Genomic DNA, 19387 nt, shown 5'->3' with positions numbered 1-19387 from the left:
AAAGTTTTGCGCAGATGTCCAATGGAAAAGCGATTAAACATCCTTGAGGTAGAATATCCTGCTTGATATAAATGTAGGTATGAAATGTGCTTTAACTCAGTTGTTCACAGTAACATTTTGTTCTAATACCTGGGTTGTAATTCAATTTACATAATAATTCAAGTAGTAGAGTTCTTTTTTTGGCCATTTTTACTGTAATTAATGACTGAAAATTAACAGTTTTACGCTGTAAGATAAAAAGAATGATTTGTTTTTGTTTTTGTTTTTTTTTACCATTCCTTCCATTCTTTCTTTTATTTTCCTTCTGATTCTTGAAGATAAGCATCTATTCTTAACATCTTACACTGTAAAAAACAAACAAACAAAAAAACAGCTCACTCTTTACCCTTTATCGTGCAAGTAACTATTTTTAGTCATTTCCGCAAATATTAAATATGCACCAGTCCTGTGCCTCAGTGAGGTCAAGAAGCATGTTTTTTAACACTATACAATGATTCCGAGAGATTTATAGACATTTTGCAGCTGTAAATAGTAAATATGGGTGATTTTTGTCAGTTTATGACCTGATAACAGTCGTTTTATTGCACGTGTTTACTTTTTAGTAAGTGCTGCGCAGATGTTTTATGGCAAGAGGAGGTGGACGAACACACTAAGGTTGAAATTTTGAAGGGTTGAACAGGTTAACACACAGAAAAACAAGTACTGGAACCCTTTATAGATTCAGTCGTAGAAATACTCTGAAATGCAACTTTTCAACCTTAGTATGCAATTGGAAGACATAAGAAGACTTTAATACTTTTGTGAGATATTTCAAAATGTTGTATTGTCATGTAGAAAATCAAGGTCAATGAAGTTACCATATTTGGTTCTTTGCCCATAAATGGCAAGAAAAAAAAATCTAAGAAACGTATGTAAAAACACAAGAAAACACATGTAAGGTGAAAGGAACATGTGTGTTAGAACATTAGACCATCATGAGTGCTGATCCAGACCCCTGTCCACATCCACATGACCTCTTTGACCGTTTCTTCATGGTACCGAACAAAGCGGGTCCACTCACTGTCCATGCAGAGGTGGACCTTACAGACCCTGGAGACCACATTGGACCTGAGATTGGTGACTCACTGGAACTGTTACTGTCACTGTTTCATAATGTATTTGGAAATTACCCCAAAAAATATGTCACTTGCCTGATAAAGGGTTAAGTCTGTTTTTGATGATCGAGAGCACAGGTGTCAAACATGCGGCCCGGGGGCCAAATCCGGCCCGCCAAAGGGTCTAGTCCGGCCCTTGGGATGAATTTGTGAAATGCAAAAATCACACTAAGATATTAACAATCTTTTTAGTTCAGGTTCCACATTCAGACCAATTCAATCTCCAGTGGGCAGGACCAGTCGAATACGATCATAATAACATAGAAATAATGACAACTCCAAATTTTTCTCTTTGTAAATGTAAATATTTTCATGTATTTACACTGAAACAAAGTATAATTTAGCAAAAAATGTGAATAACCTGAGTAAATATGAACAACCTGAAATGTCTTAAGAGAAATAAGTACAATTTTAACAAGATTCTGTCTGTTATTAAATGTTTTGCGTATTTGTAGATCCACTGTGATCTATAAGTGATAATGTACATGTGTAAATGATAAACTGAGGAAGAATATTGTTAAAATTACACTTATGTTTTTTCAGTTTGTTCATGCACTGTAAGCCCGGAATTTGTATTTACTAAAATGCTTACATTACAATGTACTTAAATGATTTAAGTTTTATTACATTACTATAAAATGTTCAGTATATTCTAGTAATTTGTAGATATAGTCGAAAGTACAAAAAAGTTTAAGTTGAATGGATTTAAATCACTCAGTTTTAGTCCTGACCACACCTTTTTATCTCTGCATTGCATTGTGGGTATTGGGCATGTTGTTGAAATTGTTATTTTTCTGTGCAGGGGTTCAGCGGGGTTGTGGTGTTAGTGTTAATTTGGATTTAATGTGTGTATGGCAGTGTTGATTGGCCTTTTAGTGTTTGTTTTTGTATTTTTGTAGAGCTGCACCATGAGTCAGAGCCAGAGGAAGAACTATGGATTTACTGTTCATCTAACATTGATTCAGAATAGTGTTAAAGTTTAAGCCCTAACTATTTAAAAGCACTGTCTGTACTGTTGATTATATAGAGCTAACTTAGTCTTAATTTCTAACTGCACCACAATATATTAAGTTGATTAATTTTTCTAAGCAATTGTTGCTGCAATATATTTAGTTAAAATCTACTTAGAATTGAGTCCAATGAAGTGATGATGCGAAATTAATGATTATACAAAGCAACTGACATTGCAACAAATTTTAAGTTAAATGAACTTGACATTTAGTGTATTGTACTTAAAATAGTAATTCCATTCAAATCAAGCATTTAGGTTTAATACACTCAAGTTTTCATTACTCATTATTCGAATTTTTTAAGGCAACGAGTTACCTGAGATTTTTAAAGTAAACTCAACTATCGGGTCTTACAGTGTAAATGAGTTTGACAGCCCTGGCCTAGATTTTTGAAAACAGAGCTTAACTTTGTGTTGTGATTTTTTTTTTTTTTTTTTTTTTTAAAGCTGCAGAACCATCACACTAAGATTTTAACAATCCTTTTAGTTCAGGTTCTACATTCAGACCAATTCTATCTCCAGTGGGCAGGACCAGTCAAATACTATCAGAATAACATAGAAATAATGACAACTCCAGATTTTTCTCTTTGTAAATATAAATATTTTCATGTATTTACACTAAAACAAAGTATAATTTCGCAAAAAATATGAATAACCAGAACAAATATGAACAACCTGAAATGTCTTAAGAGAAGGAAGTGCAATTTTAACAATTTTCTGTCTATTATTAAATGTTTTATGTATTTGTAGATCCACTGTGATCTGTAAATTAAAGTGAGTTTGACAGCCCTGGTCTAGATTTTTGAAAACAGAGCTTAACTTTGTGTTGTGGTTTATTTTAAAGCTGCAGAAGCATCAGCCCGTCGGTTCAGATGATGAACTGTGATCTGTATCAGTTCCTGGTCTCAGCTCAGACTCTAATCTCCTCTTTAGTCCCGATTTAAACGTCTTCTCGTCGGCCTCATCAGCGCTCACATCCCGTCATCCCTCTCGGTGCGGGTCACCCTCATATGGTCGACCTGCAGGAATTGGGTTTGATGTGTTTTTACCCGCAGATAATCTCGCTTTGCCCCATTTGGTGACAGAAGGAGCGCGCTGATTACGCACAGCACGCGCCGCCCGGTATCTGGGGGCCAGATTGCTTTTTCGGGGGCCCCGCTTCTTCTCCTCCTTCTCCCTTTCTCTCTCTCTACTGTGCAATTTCCTTTTCAATCACGGCGGCTCCACAGCTTGCACAAGCGCAGCCATTGTGATGCAAAGCAGGAAACCCTCCTCTCGCTATTAATTATGTATGCGTCAAATGACGGATTCATATGTCCGCAGTTAACCGTCACAGCGGCGCACATGCTGCACGACCAGAGGGGCTTTTACAGGGGCTTTGGACCAATTTAACCGCAAAGTTCACATGCACTTTAAAGAATATTTAAAAATATATATATGACAAATCCAAATGAACACACTTTAATGTTATTGAGACAAGAACCACAATTAAACTGGAGTTAATTTGACCTCATTTCTACTTTCATTTCTTTGAATTTGAATCTGATTAATCGGCCCTTTTTTTTTTTTAAAATCCAAACCTGATTATCTCCAATTAATTAATTAATCAGTCAGTCCAGAAAAGCAAAAAGCAGCAACATTTCAAAATAAGCAAAATTATCGAAAATGTCTTCTGTGTTTTAAAGGAGTTAAGGGTTTTAGATGTTAGTTTGAAGCCAAATTAATCTGAAATCTATCTTTAATGTTAAGAAATGCCACAGGATGTACTGATATTCTGTTTTATTTCATGTCTTTGACTCAAATTCACAGAAATATTCAGGGTTCGAAGCTATTTCTCCGTCTTTCAACAGGAGTCGACTGTGTTTTATGAGCAAAATCTGTCTTAAAATGAATTAAAAGCCCCCCCCCCCCCAGTGTAATCCACCAGTCAGAAACTCTTTACTCTTTCACTATTTTGATGCAGATCGATCTGAAATCCAACCTTAAATAATCTGCACGTTTTTTAATCCAAAATGACAAATTAATTCTAGTCCGTTTTGACTTGGAGTTCGTCTAACAATGACCTAATCTCTAATTGTAGAAATCAGTCAAATCTCTCTCCTTTTTTTTTTTTTCTTTAGTTTAAACAGACATTAAAATGGTTAAATGGATGTTTATTAGGAGGCAAATGGACCTGAAACTTTAATTAAAATCCTCACATCTAATCTGCATGTTTTTAATCCAAAGGACAAACTAATGACATTTTTTTTCCTCCTGTGATGGACGGGGTTGTGTTGGACGGACCGGACCCCCCCACACACACACACACACACACACACACATCCTGAAGAGACACAGAAAGCTGAGGCACGTGTAGATTTCTATAGAAACGCATCAGACCGTAAAAGCAGGAGGCTCGTGGCGTGTGCCCGGGTCGAGACAAGGAGGAGGAGAGAGAGTGAGGGGAGGGGGCAGGACAATAAACCCCTCAGGTACATCTGCTTTGCAATCTGCACCCCCACCCCCCCACCCACCCTCCTCCTCCGCCGCCAGGCTCCATCCTCCCACACCCACTCCCCAAATCCACAGGGGCCCAGCGCCGCTCCTGATTGGTCGGGGATGAGGCAAGAAGGGGGGAACGGGAACAATGTCATCATGTCGCCTTAAAAACAGTGCAGCTATGTGGTGCTGAGAGGAGAACACCGGATCAATAGCAGCACGAGGACAGGGACAGCGCAACAACAACAACAAGAAAAAAAAAGACGCGTCAGATGTTTGAGTCCGCGCGCGGCTGATGACCGTGGATTTCCGCTCACAAAGTGCCTTCAGCTCCGCGCCAACATGCCCAGAGGATTTCTAGTCAAAAGGAACAAGAAGCCCAACCCGGTGTCGTACCGGGTGCGCTCGGACGACGAAGACGCGGACCAGACCGCATCCTCTGACGCGCCTCTGCCGCTGCCGCCGCCGTCGTGCGCTCCTCCGCGCGCACAGACGCCGACGCCCACCTGCGGGGCGGTGGCCGCGGCCCCGGAGCAGGATGCGAAGCCGGTCCAGTTCGGTAACCCGGAGGCGGTGTACCAGGCTCTGTACAGCCCCACCCGCCCCGTGAGCCGGGACCACGACCGGACCTACCTGGAGAGGCGCTTCAACCTGGGCTCCCCGGTGTCCGCCGAGTCCTTCCCCACACCGGCTGCGCTCACCGCCCTGGACCACCTCTTCGCCCCGGTGGATCTGAAAATCGGTTCCAGTAATAGCAGCCGTACCGACACGTCCACCGGGACCGGGACCAAGCGACCGTCCGGAGACACGGAGCGCAAAGGCAAACCCCCCTCCAAGAAAACCAAAGCCATCCGGAAACTGCACTTTGAGGATGATGTCACCACGTCTCCGGTTCTGGGGCTGAAGATTAAAGAGGCTCCGGTGGACCAGAAGGCCCCCAGACCGCCGCCGGCCGGGGGGGACTCTCACCCGCTGGGGGAGTTCGTGTGTCAGCTGTGCCGGGAGGCGTACGCGGACCCGTTCGCTCTGGCGCAGCACAAGTGTTCCAGGATAGTCCGGGTCGAGTACCGGTGTCCGGAGTGCGACAAGGTGTTCAGCTGTCCGGCGAACCTGGCCTCACACCGGCGGTGGCACAAGCCCCGGCAGCAGCAGCAGCAGAGCGGAGCCGCGGAGGCCGACAAGGCGCACGGGAAGGCGGCAACGGCGGCGGCGGCGGAGGACGCGAAGGACTCTAGTGACAGGGACACACCCAGCCCGGGTCCGTCCGAGTCGGGTTCGGACGAAGGGCTGTACGACTGCCCCCACTGCGGGAAAAAGTTTAAGCGCCAGGCCTACCTGCGCAAACACGTGGCGTCACAGCACGGATCCCCGAAGCCGGACGACGAGGACGCGCCGCCGCCGCCGTGTGAGCAGCAGCAGAGCGCGGCCCCGCTGAACCTGAGCGCGTCCGGGTGTCACCTGTGCCCGGTGTGCGGGGAGAACTTTCCCACCAGGGGCAGCCAGGAGCGGCACACCCGGCTCCTGCACTCCTCCCAGGTCTACCCCTGCAAGTACTGCCCCGCCATCTTCTACAGCTCCCCGGGACTCACCAGGCACATCAACAAGTGCCACCCGTCCGAGAACCGCCAGGTCATCCTGCTGCAGATGCCGCTGCGCCCCGCATGTTAGTCCTGACCCGGACCGGACCGGACCGGACCGACCCGGGACAGTAGGGATACACTGCAGACAAACCCACCTGGTCCCAACACGAAGCAGGAGTTCTTTAATAATAAACTCAGACAAACCTTACAATCAGAACTCACTGTTTTAATCCAAGACAAATCCGTGAATGTGCCTTTTTTAATTTATTTATTTGAGTAAAATTTGGCTGAAAATAACCTGTTTAGGATTTTAACCAAACTTCACACAGAAAACTAATCTGAACTGTTTGTAAAATGAGTTGTGTTTCCTCAAGGTCTCAGTATTCCTTTATTTAAAACAGTTCCAGGGTTTGGATGTTTATTTCGAGGCAAATTGAACAGAAGTCCACTTTTAATTTTTAATGTTTTAACCCCAAATGGAAAGGAATATTGAAATATGAGAAGAAAACTTTCAATCTGTTCTGTTCTCAGTCTGATTTTTTAAACAGTTCAGTTAGATCTCAGAGTGAACAGAGTGAGTCTTCTGTTTTCAACCTGAACTCACAGTAACAGCAATATCTGAAGTTTCAGCACATTTTTTTTTTTTTTTTTAAATCATGACAGAAAGCTGAATTAATTTAATATTTTCTGAAAATCAAACAGATGTAAAGTCTTATATCAAATCAGAATCAGAATCTCTTTATTGTCATTGTACATGTACAACCAAATTGAGGTAGAGCTCTCCAACTTGGTGCAGAAATTACAAAAGACAATAGAAGGCACATTATTTACATTAGGACAAATAAAAAACAGGTGTAGCTAGGAAGATTTGCAAAAAAAAAAAAAAAAAAAAAAGATTAAGTAGATTTGGTAGTGCAAAATATTTGGACAGGAATGTAAATGGAACTGGAAAAGTGCAAAATGAGATCAGCCTTTTTATTTATCAGCAAAAATCAGGATGTTTTTGGACTAAAACTATAGAAATGTGGACTTTTTTTTTTTTTAATGTCACTTTGACGTTTTAACCGAATCAAGGGTCGGTGTTCTTTCCTGCTCCTTCGTTCCTGACGTGGGGGGTGGTGGTGGTGGTGGGGGGTTTGTTCTGCAGTGTAACCCACATGTGTGCACCTCTTTCAGAGGTCAGAGGTCAACGCTCACCTGCAGCTCTGTGGCAGGGACTCAGTGCCTTGCTAAAGGACACTTCAGCAGGTTCACCTAGGACACAACCCCACCTCCTCCTCCTCCTCCTTTTCTCCTTTCATTCCATTTAAGGACCCCCTTCATTTCCAAGCCCTCCAGAAGCGTTAGACTGTTAATTTATTTTTCTAGCATCTCTGCACAAGTGCTATTAGCTTCTAGACCTAAGAGAGGAAGAAAGACGACCTGTAGCCGAGAAGCAGCTGAACCTTGCGGGGCCTGGAACTCATGTCTGATTAGCTTTAACCCATATAGCTTGTGGATCCGTGGATCAGTAGCTGTCGCCTAAGGATGAAGTAAAGACTAGCGTAGCCGGTAAATGCCTTCAGATTTTAGAAACTCCTGCTGTAAAACTGCCTTAAACTGAACTCATTGGATGGTTTTTATCACTTATTTATCTCCGCTCGGGTTTATTTTTTACAAAGCCTTCTGTATTACCATTATACAGTATATTCCTCTTTTCTATTTATTTAAGTATTTATTAAATTATTTGTGTAAATTATTAACCGTGTGTGGTCCAACCGTGTGATCTCGTCGCTGTGTTTTTATGATGTAGCCAAATTCAGATGTTGTTTTTTTTTGTTTTTTTTTAATGTTCGGTGAGGATGCTGCGTTCATTATAGCAATCAACGGACCAGCCGGAGTTTTATCTCTCAGATAAAAACTGAATGCAATCATGACTTTATTTATTATTTTTGCTCTTGGATTTTGGGTTTTCTTTGTAACCTTAGCTCTTATACTGCTTTGGATGTTTCTGCAGTATTTTGCTAAATGTCCAAAAATTAATAAAAACCAAATTGAAACACATTTTTTTTCTTCTCGTTTGTTTGTTTTTTGACAATAAAAGATTTTGTCCTGAAATGTAATTAACAGCACTGAGAAAAGGGTGTTTTTGCTGAGTTTAAAGGGATTTTGGGAAATGTAGGAAGTAGCTATAGTTAGAAAAAAGCAAGTATTTGATTAGAAAAATAAATAAATGACCTAAAAATCAACCAGTGGTGAAATACTCGATTACTTTAGTTGAGCTTACAGGTATCTATAGTAATTACTTTTCCCTTTTTCTTCCTACAGTTTCAAACACTCAGTATTTTCTACTCTTTAATTTCTAAACCTGCTTTAGTTTTAACACATTTCAGATGAATTATTCATTATTTTCATTTTGCATTACTTTCACATCAACACATTTACTATATTTCATGGGTTTTGTTAAATTTCCTGATTAATTTTGTTCATTTTCTTGATGGTTTTATCTGTTTTTGTTCATTTTCTTAATTGTTTTCTTAATTTTTGATTGTTTTATTTATTTTGTTATTTTGTTTAATTTACTGATTTTTTTTCTCCGCATTTTATTTTGATATTTTGTCAATTTTTGCTCATTTTCTTGATTATCTTGTTCATTTTTGTTGTTGTTTTTTGTCCATTTTTAAAATTACTTTCTATTCTATATATTTTCTTGATTATTTTGTTCATTTTTGCTGATCATTTTGATTATTTTATTATTTTGTTCCTTTTTGTGTCCATTTTTCTTCATCTTCTTGATTCATTATTTTGTTTATTATTTTGATTATTTTAGTAATTTTGTTCATTATTTTGTCAATTTTGGGGGGATTTTAGAAGTCTTAATGCCTTTTTAGGACAATTATACTTTTTTTTTTTTTTTTTTTTTTTTTTTTTTATACATCATTGTGGATCTTTACAACATGACAACTCATTTCAACTTAAAATAGATGAAAAAATAAAGAAAAGACAAGAATCCATCACTGAATATCACACAATAATTTAAAGAAGACAAACATATTGATTTGTTGGACGTTTTGTTCATTTATTTCTAATTTAGTTCATTTTGTTTAATATTTTGTCCATTATTTTGTCAATTTTACTGATTATTTTGTTAAGTTTTGCTCTTTTAGTGTAAAATTTTGCTCATTTCGTTTATTTTGCAAATTCTTTTCATGAAAAAGTTACAAGACAAGATGATAAAGCTGCAGAAATTGCAACTGATGAAAGATGAAAACAATGTAAAAGACACACAAGAAGTAAATCACATAAATATTGTAAACTATGCAACAAGAATAAAAAGTAAAAGATGCACAGAGACAAAAGCATAAAAGACGTAAAACAAATGTAAAAGACAAAATAAATGGATCTGATGGCGTCCTAATGTAGAAACACTGAAGTAAATGCAGTTTTCATATTTTCCTTTAATTCCATTAAAGTCCGCCTCCACTGTAAGAGAGGAGCAGAGGTCAAAGGTCAGGTCAGAGGTCATCCACAGGTCACCAAACACAAAAGCATTCCTGACGCTCTGCTCCTCCTCCCACTCTTTGTGTTTCTGTCAGATGTTTGATCTTCGGTCGATGCTGTAACGTGTTGTAAATGTTCGTTACAACTGAGTAGTTCCATTTTAGACACAAACAGAACCAGAGCATCACCGCCTGTCTGCCAGAGCCGACCAATCAGATGCAAGCCTCTATTCTGTCCTCATACAAACTATAAAACATCCAATGACAGGGTTGGATACAGTTCAATACGCATAAAATACCAGATATGGACAACTACGATGAGTCATGTTCAGCTGATTATTTTGTTTTTTGTAAAAATGTTAATTTTTTTTTTTTTTTTTTTTTACCTGTTTTGTTCATTATTTTTATGTAGTCATTATTTTATTTTATTTTTTTTTCAAATTTTGTTCATTTTGTTGAAAATTTTCTAATTATTTTCTCCATTTTGTTGGATACTTTGTTAATTGTTATAAATTTTGCTCACTTTTGCTCATTTTATTGAAAATGTTTTTCGTTTATATTAATTTTGGTGATTATTCTGTTCAGTCTATTTTGTTTATCTTGCACATTTCTACTTATTTTGTCCATTCTGCATTTCTGCTTGATTTGTTGGATGTTTTATTCATTTATTTCTAATTTAGTTCATTTTGTTTAATATTTTGTCCATTATTTTCTCAATTTTACTGATTATTTTGTTCATTTTTGCTCTTTTAGTGTAAAATTTTGCTCATTTCGTTTTTTTTGCAAATTCTTTTCATTTACGTTGACTTTGTTGATCATTCTGATCAGTTTATTTTGTTTATCTTGTACATTTCTACTTATTTTGTCCATTATATTCAGAATTTCTGCTCAATTTGTTGGATGTTTTGTTCATTTTTTTTCTAATTTTGGTCATTTTGTTGAATATTTAGCTCATTATTTTTACCATTTGATTATTTTCAAAAATTTTTGCTGTTTGTGTTGATTTTGTTGATCATTCTGCTCAGTTTGTTCATCTTGTACATTTCTACTTGTTTTGTTCATTATATTCTTAATTTGTGCAATTTTGTTGAATATTTTGTTCAATATTTTCTTAATTTTGTTGATTGTTTTGTTCATTTTGCCTCATTCTGGCAAAAACATTATTCATTTTTTCTAATTTTCTTCATTTTGTTGAATATTTTGCTCATTATTTTCACCATTTTGCTGATTATTTTGTAAATTTTTGCTATTTTAATGCAAAATTTTGCTCACTTCATTTATTTTGCAAATTCTTTTATTTATGTTGATTTTGTTGATCGTTCTGTTTAGTTTATTTTGTTCATCTTGTACATTTCTATTATTTTGTTCATTATAGTTTTCATTTTGGTAATTTTGTTGAATATTTTGTTGAATATTTTCTTAATATTGTTGATTGTTTTGTTTATTTTTGCGTCATTCTGGCAAAAAGTTTGTTCATTCATGCTTATTTTGTTCATTATTCTATTGATTTTGTTTATTTTTACTGATATCCTCATTCACTGGATACCATCATTCCAAATAACACAATAACTATAGTGCAATCATTAAAAATACACCTTTTAAAAATAATGCTTAATTTTTAAGTGACCTCCTTGTGTGTAAACTTTATTTTTTTATTTTTTCTTAGATCACATGACCAAAGCAGAGAAAGCGGCATCACCAAGGCATTATGGGTAAGAGCCTGAAGATGTTACTCGTACACATAATTATAGAGGTGTGAAATATTGAAAACCATAAAATATCAACAGTCATTAGTCTCTTTTCCATTGACCCTCAAGTTGTGCAAATATAACTTGCGCATAAAAATTTACCTAATGGAAAAACAACAGTTTCGCCGAAAGTCTCATTTTTCGATTAAAAGCTTTTACGCTGGCAAGAGGTGGTTTTTCGGACGTAGCGCAAATGGTATATCACGCAAAACTGCAATGGAAAGACCTTTTTTTGCAACTAGAGTCAGGTGAATTAAAAAAACAGATGTTGACGGATATTACAACAAGCGAAGAAGAAGAAGAAGAAACGTGTCGGTATGTGTGGACACACCAGGAAACCCAATCATTTATTAATTTAGTACGAGATAGAGGGGTAATATATAATAATAATGAATATTTCTGTAAATCAACACCATATTTACATTCGTCACCATGTTTATGGAATGACTTCTCGTGTCATCTTGCGATAATAAATAAACAAATCATCGCATTTGTGATTTAATGGAAAAACCGAAATTACGCACCTCTGTTTTTTTGACATTTAGCAAAATATTGGTAAAATTTTGCGCAGATGTCCAATGGAAAAGCCACTATTGTCCCTCAAATTGCGCGAATATAACTTGCGCATAAAAATTTACCTAATGGAAAAATGACAATTTCGCCAAAAGTCTCATTTTTTGATTAAGTTTTTGCGCTAGCAAGAGGTGGTTTTTGGGGCGTAGCGCAAATGTTATATCACACAAAACTGCAATGGAAAGACCTTTTTTTGCAACTAGAGTCAGGTGAATTAAAAAAACAGATGTTGACGGATATTACAACAAGCGAAGAAGAAGAAGAAGAAACGTGTCGGTATGTGTGGACACACCAGGAAACCCAATCATTTATTAATTTAGTACGAGATAGAGGGGTAATATATAATAATAATGAATATTTCTGTAAATCAACACCGTATTTATGTTTGTCACCATGTTTATGGAATGACTTCTCGTACCATCTCGCGATAATAAATAAACAAATCATCACATTTGTGATTTAATGGAAAAACTGACATTACGCACTTGTGTTTTTTGACATCTAGTAAATATCGGTAAAGTTTTGCGCAGACGTCCAATGGAAAAGCGACTGTTGTTATCATTGTGTTGTTTGATTTTCACTGTGATTCTCTTTGGATTATTTCTGACTTTAATGGACTTCTAACCCTAAAACCAGACTTTGTAAACTCTCAGACGAAGGATCCTCCTGGACAGAGCATCAGACGTCCTCACAAAGACACACACTCCGAGCCGGCGTGTGTCTGACAGGTGTAGATGCAGCTGGGCAGCAGATAAGAGCAGCAGATAACACACAATGTAACACAAAAACACACACAAACACAAACACACGGTCTGCGTTTCCACAGACGAACAGCAGCTGTCTGATCTGTACGACACAAACCCACACACGCCTGATCCTTTTAGTGACCTCCGAGTCCAGGCTCCGACTCAAGACTGAGGAGAACGCAAACGCACAAATACACAACAGGAAATACAGCCAACACTGGAGACGACAAAGGACAAAGGAAGGACACCGCAGCTCATGGATTCAGTCAGTTTGATATGAAGAAGACGTAACGTAAAGTTAAATCCAACAGGTTTCATGTAAGAAATAAACAACGTGAAAAACTGATGAAGATACGAGAGTGTAAACAGATACAGAAGACGACAACGAAAGACAAAAGACGACCACGAAATAGGATGAAAATAGAAAGACAGAAGACGACAACGAAAGACAAAAGACGACCATGAAAGACAAGATAACCATAAAAGGTAGAAGACAAAAATAGAAAGACAGAAGATGACCATGAAAAACAGACAAGACACCCAGGAAAGACAGAGGACGAAAACAGAAAGACAGAAGACAATCACGAAAGACAGATGACGACAATGAAAGACAGAAGATGAAAACAGAGATAGAAGACGAACATAGAAAGACATAGGACGACCAGGAAAGACAGAAGATGACTATGAAAGACAGTGTGTGTTTTGTGTTTTATTGTGTGTCTGTGCTGCTATTTGTGTATTTTGTGTGTCTATGCTGCTGTTTGTGTGTTTTGTGTGTGTCTGTGCTGCTGTTTGTGTGTTTTGTGTGTGTCAGTGCTGCTGTTTGTGTGTTTTGTGTGTGTCTGTGCTGCTGTTTGTGTGTTTTGTGTGTCTGTGCTGCTATTTGTGTATTTTGTGTGTCTGTGCTGCTGTTTGTGTGTTTTGTGTGTCTATGCTGCTGTTTGTGTGTTTTGTGTGTGTCTGTGCTGCTGTTTGTGTGTTTTGTGTGTGTCTGTGCTGCTGCTTGTGTGTTTTTTGTGTGTTTTGTGTGTGTCTGTGCTGCTGCTTGTGTGTTTTTTGTGTGTTTTGTGTGTGTCTGTGCTGCTGTTTGTGTGTTTGTGCTGCTGTTTGTGTGTTTTTTGTGTGTTTTGTGTGTGTCTGTGCTGCTGCTTGTGTGTTTTTTGTGTGTTTTGTGTGTGTCTGTGCTGCAGCTTGTGTGTTTTTGTGTGTTTTGTGTGTGTCTGTGCTGCTGTTTGTGTATTTTATTATGTCTGTGCTGCTGTTTGTGTGTTTTTTGTGTGTCTGTGCTGCTGTTTGTGTATTTTTGTGCATCTGTGTTGCTGTTTGTGTATTTTATTGTGTGTTTGTGCTGCTGTTTGTGTATTTTTGTGTGTCTCTGCTGCTGTTTGTGTATTTTTGTGCGTCTGCGTTGCTGTTTGTGTTTTATTGTGTGTCCTCTTCACGTCACTCAGTCGTTATCAGATGTGAACGTGACACGCCGTGATTCGATTTGTCGACTTTAATCAGACGTCACTGCGCTGTAATGCATTTATCCAGGACACACACTGATGTTACAGCCTCTGTGTGTGTGTCTGCGTGTGTCTGTGTGTGTTTGTGGATTCATTATTGTGTTTATCTGCAGCTGTTCACACACATATGAAGAATAACAACTCAACCCAGAACACATCCGAGCATCTTTTACTGTGATTAAACACAGATTCCTTCAAGTTTCATTTAATTCCTTGAGCTTTTTCTTATTGTTATGAATCAGATACATCACAATCAACAGAAAGACTGACTTCAACTCATGAAACAATGCTAGAAATTAAACTGGTAATCACTGACAAAAGCATAAATTTACAAAAAAAACACCTTGTATATTCACAAATCTACAGGAAATAACAAAAAAAAAAACATCCTGTGGTGATAAAGACATAATTTTGTGACGAAAAACCTGAAAATTTAGATAGAGGTAAAAGGAAAAACACTGAATTTGCAAGCTAATTTGCAGGAGAAAATTACAATAAATAAATAAATAAAAATTTGCGTGAAAAATGTATCACCACAAATTCACAAGAAAAAAGTATGGAAAACATATTACTTACATATTGACTGTGACTATAAACATATCATTTTGTGAGGAAAAAAAACCCCTCAAAATTTAGATAAAGGTAAACATTTGTGAGAAAACTTAAAGTATAAACACTGAATTTAAAAGCTAATTTGCAAGAGACAATTACAAAAACAACTAAAAATTTGCGTGAAAAAAAAAAAAAAGTACCACCACAACTTCTCAAGAAAAAAATATGGAAAACATATCACATATTCTCTGTGATTATAAAGATGTAATTTTGTAAGAAAAATGTCACAAATTTATGTAAAAAAAAAAAAAAAAGTTTAATTTACATGAATTTGACAGAAATTTTTAAAGAACAGTTGTTATATTGACTCATAGATTAAAGTTTCACATAAAATATGTGGAAATTCTCTACAATATTTGAGAAAATTTTACTTTTCTGTGGAAAAAAAGCAGATATTCATTAATATTATAATTATATCTAAGTTAATGAAGCTTGTGAGACAAACCATAGAGAAAAGTCATATTTTCTTGAAGGTTATTATGTCATGAACTCTCAACGAAAATCTTATGTATCATTATGATTCCACTGGGTTACAAAAAAATGTTTTTTACAAGTTGTGTAGGTTTTTTCAACTGAATTAGGACCATTTTGCACCGCTAAATCCAAAAATGACATCTGTTTTTCTCAATCAGGTCAGGTTTTTTTGCTAATTTGATTTTGAAAAATTTGATCTTCTCACAAAATTGATTACATTTTTGTGACTTTATCAGTTGATTTTTTATATAGTTCTCACCCAAAATAGGTTTTAAGAGAAAAAAAAATCATTTTCTAACAGAATTCCTGTTAGGTGCAATGGTGTATTCAGCGCAGATGTAGCAGAATACGTCAGGTTTATTTTTACAAGATCTTCTAGTCCAAGCCATTCATTCACCTGTAATATTAAAAAAAACATTAATCATAAATTGGCAAAAGTAAAATCTTCAGAACTCATTTATTGCAAGAAATATGAAAGAATTTTGTATCATATGATGTGAAAATGCCCATAAATGTAAGCACAAATGTTAAAAAGCCGATATGTAGCATAGTTCAGAAAGGTGACCTGACTGAGCAAAATGAATGTGATTTTTGGATTCAGCACACCAAAATGATCCTTAATCAGCTAAAAAAAACTGAAACAATAAATTTGTTGTTGACCAGTGTTATAATACTGATAAGTTTCAAGAAAAAAAAGCAAATTCAACAGAAAACGCAGATTTCAGCGTCAGAAATTGGTGTGGAAAAAAATGTACAGTCACGGAAAAAAATTATTAAACCACCCCTTGTTTTCTTCAATTTCTTGTTCATTTTAATGCCTGGTCCAACTAAGGGTGCATTTGTTTGGACAAATATAATGATACCAACAAAAACAGCTCATAGTAGTTTAATGTCAGAGCTGATATCTATCCATTTAACATGGTTCTTTGATAATGACCAACATCACTTAAAGCAGTGATATTTTGCTTTTTTTTTTTCTTTTTTAAATGGAATTCTTCTTTTTCCAACATTTCCCTGTGGTCTCCATAAACTGTAAATACTCTGTTTGGCTCTGAATTCTTCATTCATTCAACTCCACAGGTCCATCTTCAACCCTATTTCTGAGTAATGACACCAGAAAGGTGGTTTGGAGCGCTGGCCCTTTAAATGCACATGAGCCACTTCAGGCCCCGCCCCCTCCAGGTTATTGGCTGTGCTGCTCTGTCCCGTTCAACCAACAAATGAAAATTTTCGGTAATGGGCTCCAAGTTTGGACATATTTTCAGTTTTTACTACAACCGCTGCTGCTGAAAAACAATTATGTCGTGTTCAAAGAAATATTCATCTGAAGTCTTGACCTTAAATGTGCAAATGTCATGACGTAACTAGTTATAAAATGAAACAAATTAAGCAGGAATTAAAACAGGTTGTAGAAATCCACTGGATTTTTGCCAAAATGCATATACAGATAGTTTTGCAGCAGCTGGAGGGTTCAAATTCAAACTGTATGAACTATTAGGGTCCAAATACACAAAGAAATGAACCACAGACTAATAAAAGTGGGTTTAGATAAAGTTCTTCCACCAATATCTGTGGCATTGTACTGACAAAAACAGTGCTTTTAGGGATTCCATGTTTTCTTTTCTGTCTGTTTCAGTCACATGATACACACAGGAGTTAGGACTGGATTGCAGAACCATTGTTTTTGATGATTTTTGATGGTCTAATAATTTTTTGTGTGACTGTATTTTAACCCTTTCATGCATGAATTATGAGAACCTCTATCAAGATTTTTTTTTCATGAGTGTTTTTATTCGTCTTTAGGCATGGAAAAAAAAAAACAATGTGATTGAATTTTTAAAAATTTTTTTTTTTTAAATCAACCTGTTTTTCATGGAGTTACAAAAATGTCCACTCTGCTACACCATGAATTTTATTCTTGAAGCAAAGAAACATGTATTTAAAACCCAATATCATAAAGTGATATGAAAACAGTGAAATGAAACCATGTTTAATGCAGCTAATCTGATGTTTTCTCACATTTTAACATTCTAATACTAGTTATTACTCACTTCATGGAGATAATATGCAAAAAATAAATATTGACAATTGTTTTCCACTCAAGAACCAACCAAGAACAGCAAAGTTACAATAATGGTATGAATGTCAGTTTATGAGATGATGCATAAGTGTCCACTGTGTTTGGCTGATATGGAACTAAAACAACAAAACCCATGAATATACAAGAGTAAAGCTGTAGAGTAACTGTCCACTGGAGTGACCACTATGCATGAAAGGGTTAAAAAGCTTGAAAATTATAACTTCAAAAATAACAATTAATCATAAAGTTGCAGACGACACTCCCTAATTTCTTTTGACTGTAACAGTAACATTTGATGGACTTGTTTGTTTCTTCGATCAGATAAAATGGTTTGAATCGTTGTATTTGGTTCTAACATTAAACTCCTCATTGTCCGTTCGACAGGTTCAGCCTTGCAGACTTTTCGGATTCGTCTAAATTCTCTCTTTAAGTCCCGTTCCACACCTGCTCCCTGACATTTTCCAGTCTTTATGTTTCCACGTCGTCGTCCTGCAGCACGCGCCTCCTCTTATCTATACACCGTTCAAACAAAGAGCAGAACGCGGTGGCAGCGTCGGCGTCGACAGGCTCGGCCAAGTCAAACAAACCTCGGGGGCTTTTTCCAGGCGGCAGGTGTTGGTGTCAGAGGCAGGAGAGCGTGGCGTCGACAGTCAACAAGCGAACAGAGGCCGCAGAGTAGGATTCAGGAGTGTTTACAGCCTCAGCTCTTCAACATAATCCACACTTTAACCATGAAACTATTCCTGTGTTTGTGCGTGGAATATTTCACAATTAAAAATCCACTCCCCATCCACAGGAGGAGATCTGATCATCCTACGTAGGGATGGGAATCGATAAGAATTTAACGGTTTCGATTACATTATGGATTTTGCTTATCGATCCGATTCTCTTAGCGATTCTCATTGGGTGAGGGAATAAAAGAGTACAAACAGGTGTGTTTGCATGCTTTTATATTTCCATCTCTGCACAGAAAATGGAACATATACAGTATGCACAAATAATAACAGATGACAGCAGGGCCGGTTTGGGGGGGGGGGGGGGGGGGGGGGGGGGTTTACAGCGAAAGTGAAACTTAAGACACTTTCCTAATTCCTCTATTGCCACATTTCCACTACGTGAAACCAGTGTTGTGCCAAGGCACGTATCCCCTCTCAGAAATGTTTCCCCTGGCCGCAGGTGCATAATTTTTATTTTTTATCTTGTAATTATGATTTACCATGGGGATATTTTTTCAGTGGTGTAAACGGGCCTCCATACATAGCAAGCTCATAATTATGAGATAAAAAGTCATAATTGTCAGACAAAAACTCTAAATTATGAGGAAAAAAGTCAAAATTGTGAGATAAAAAGACATAATTATGAGACAAAAGTCAAATTTCTAAGACAAAAAGTCGAAATTATGAGATAAAAAGTCATAATTATGTGATAAAAGTCAAATTTATGAGACGAAAAAGTCGAAATTATGAGATAAAAAAGTCATAATTATGAGATATAAAGACATAATTATGGGACAAAAAGTCACAATTTTGAGATAAGTCATAATTGTGAGATAAAAAGTCTAAATTATGAGACAAAAAGTCAAAATTATGAGATTAAAAAGTTACGATTGTGAGATAAAAAGAAGTCTAAATTATGAGAGAAAAAGTCTAAATTGTGAGATAAAAAGTCATAATTATGAGATAAAAAGTCAAAATTGTGAGATAAATAGTCATAATTCTGAGACAAAAGTCAAATTTATGAGACAAAAAGTCGAAATTATGAAATAAAAAGTCATAATTATGAAATAAAAGTCAAATTTATGAGACAAAAAGTCAAAATTAAGAGATAAAACGTCAAAATTATGAGATAAAAAGTCATAATTGTGAGATAAAAAGTCTAAATTATGAGACAAAAACTTGAAATTAAGAGATAAAAAAAGTCATGATTATGCGACAAAAAGTCTAAAT

The 19387-nt window shown here is 36.9% G+C and overlaps 1 protein-coding gene across 1 annotated transcript; it reads left to right on the top strand.

Moving 5' to 3' along the window:
- The first annotated feature begins 4710 nt into the window (after positions 1-4710).
- insm1a (insulinoma-associated 1a) lies at positions 4711-8264 on the top strand. The gene has a single exon (XM_030127780.1). It carries the CDS (start codon positions 4984-4986, stop codon positions 6307-6309), a length of 1326 nt encoding a protein of 441 aa, XP_029983640.1. The 5' UTR covers positions 4711-4983; the 3' UTR covers positions 6310-8264.
- The last annotated feature ends 11123 nt before the right edge of the window (positions 8265-19387 follow it).

The sequence above is a fragment of the Sphaeramia orbicularis genome, chromosome 24 (assembly GCF_902148855.1).
Source record: "Sphaeramia orbicularis chromosome 24, fSphaOr1.1, whole genome shotgun sequence".
Classification (NCBI taxonomy): domain Eukaryota; kingdom Metazoa; phylum Chordata; class Actinopteri; order Kurtiformes; family Apogonidae; genus Sphaeramia; species Sphaeramia orbicularis.
Note: the sequence above shows the minus strand (reverse complement) of the source record. Positions and strands in the feature narration are given on the sequence as shown.

Bases quoted from the DNA above. Each gene is read 5' to 3' on its own strand.
- insm1a (XM_030127780.1), top strand. From the start codon at position 4,984: ATGCCCAGAGGATTTCTAGTCAAAAGGAACAAGAAGCCCAACCCGGTG.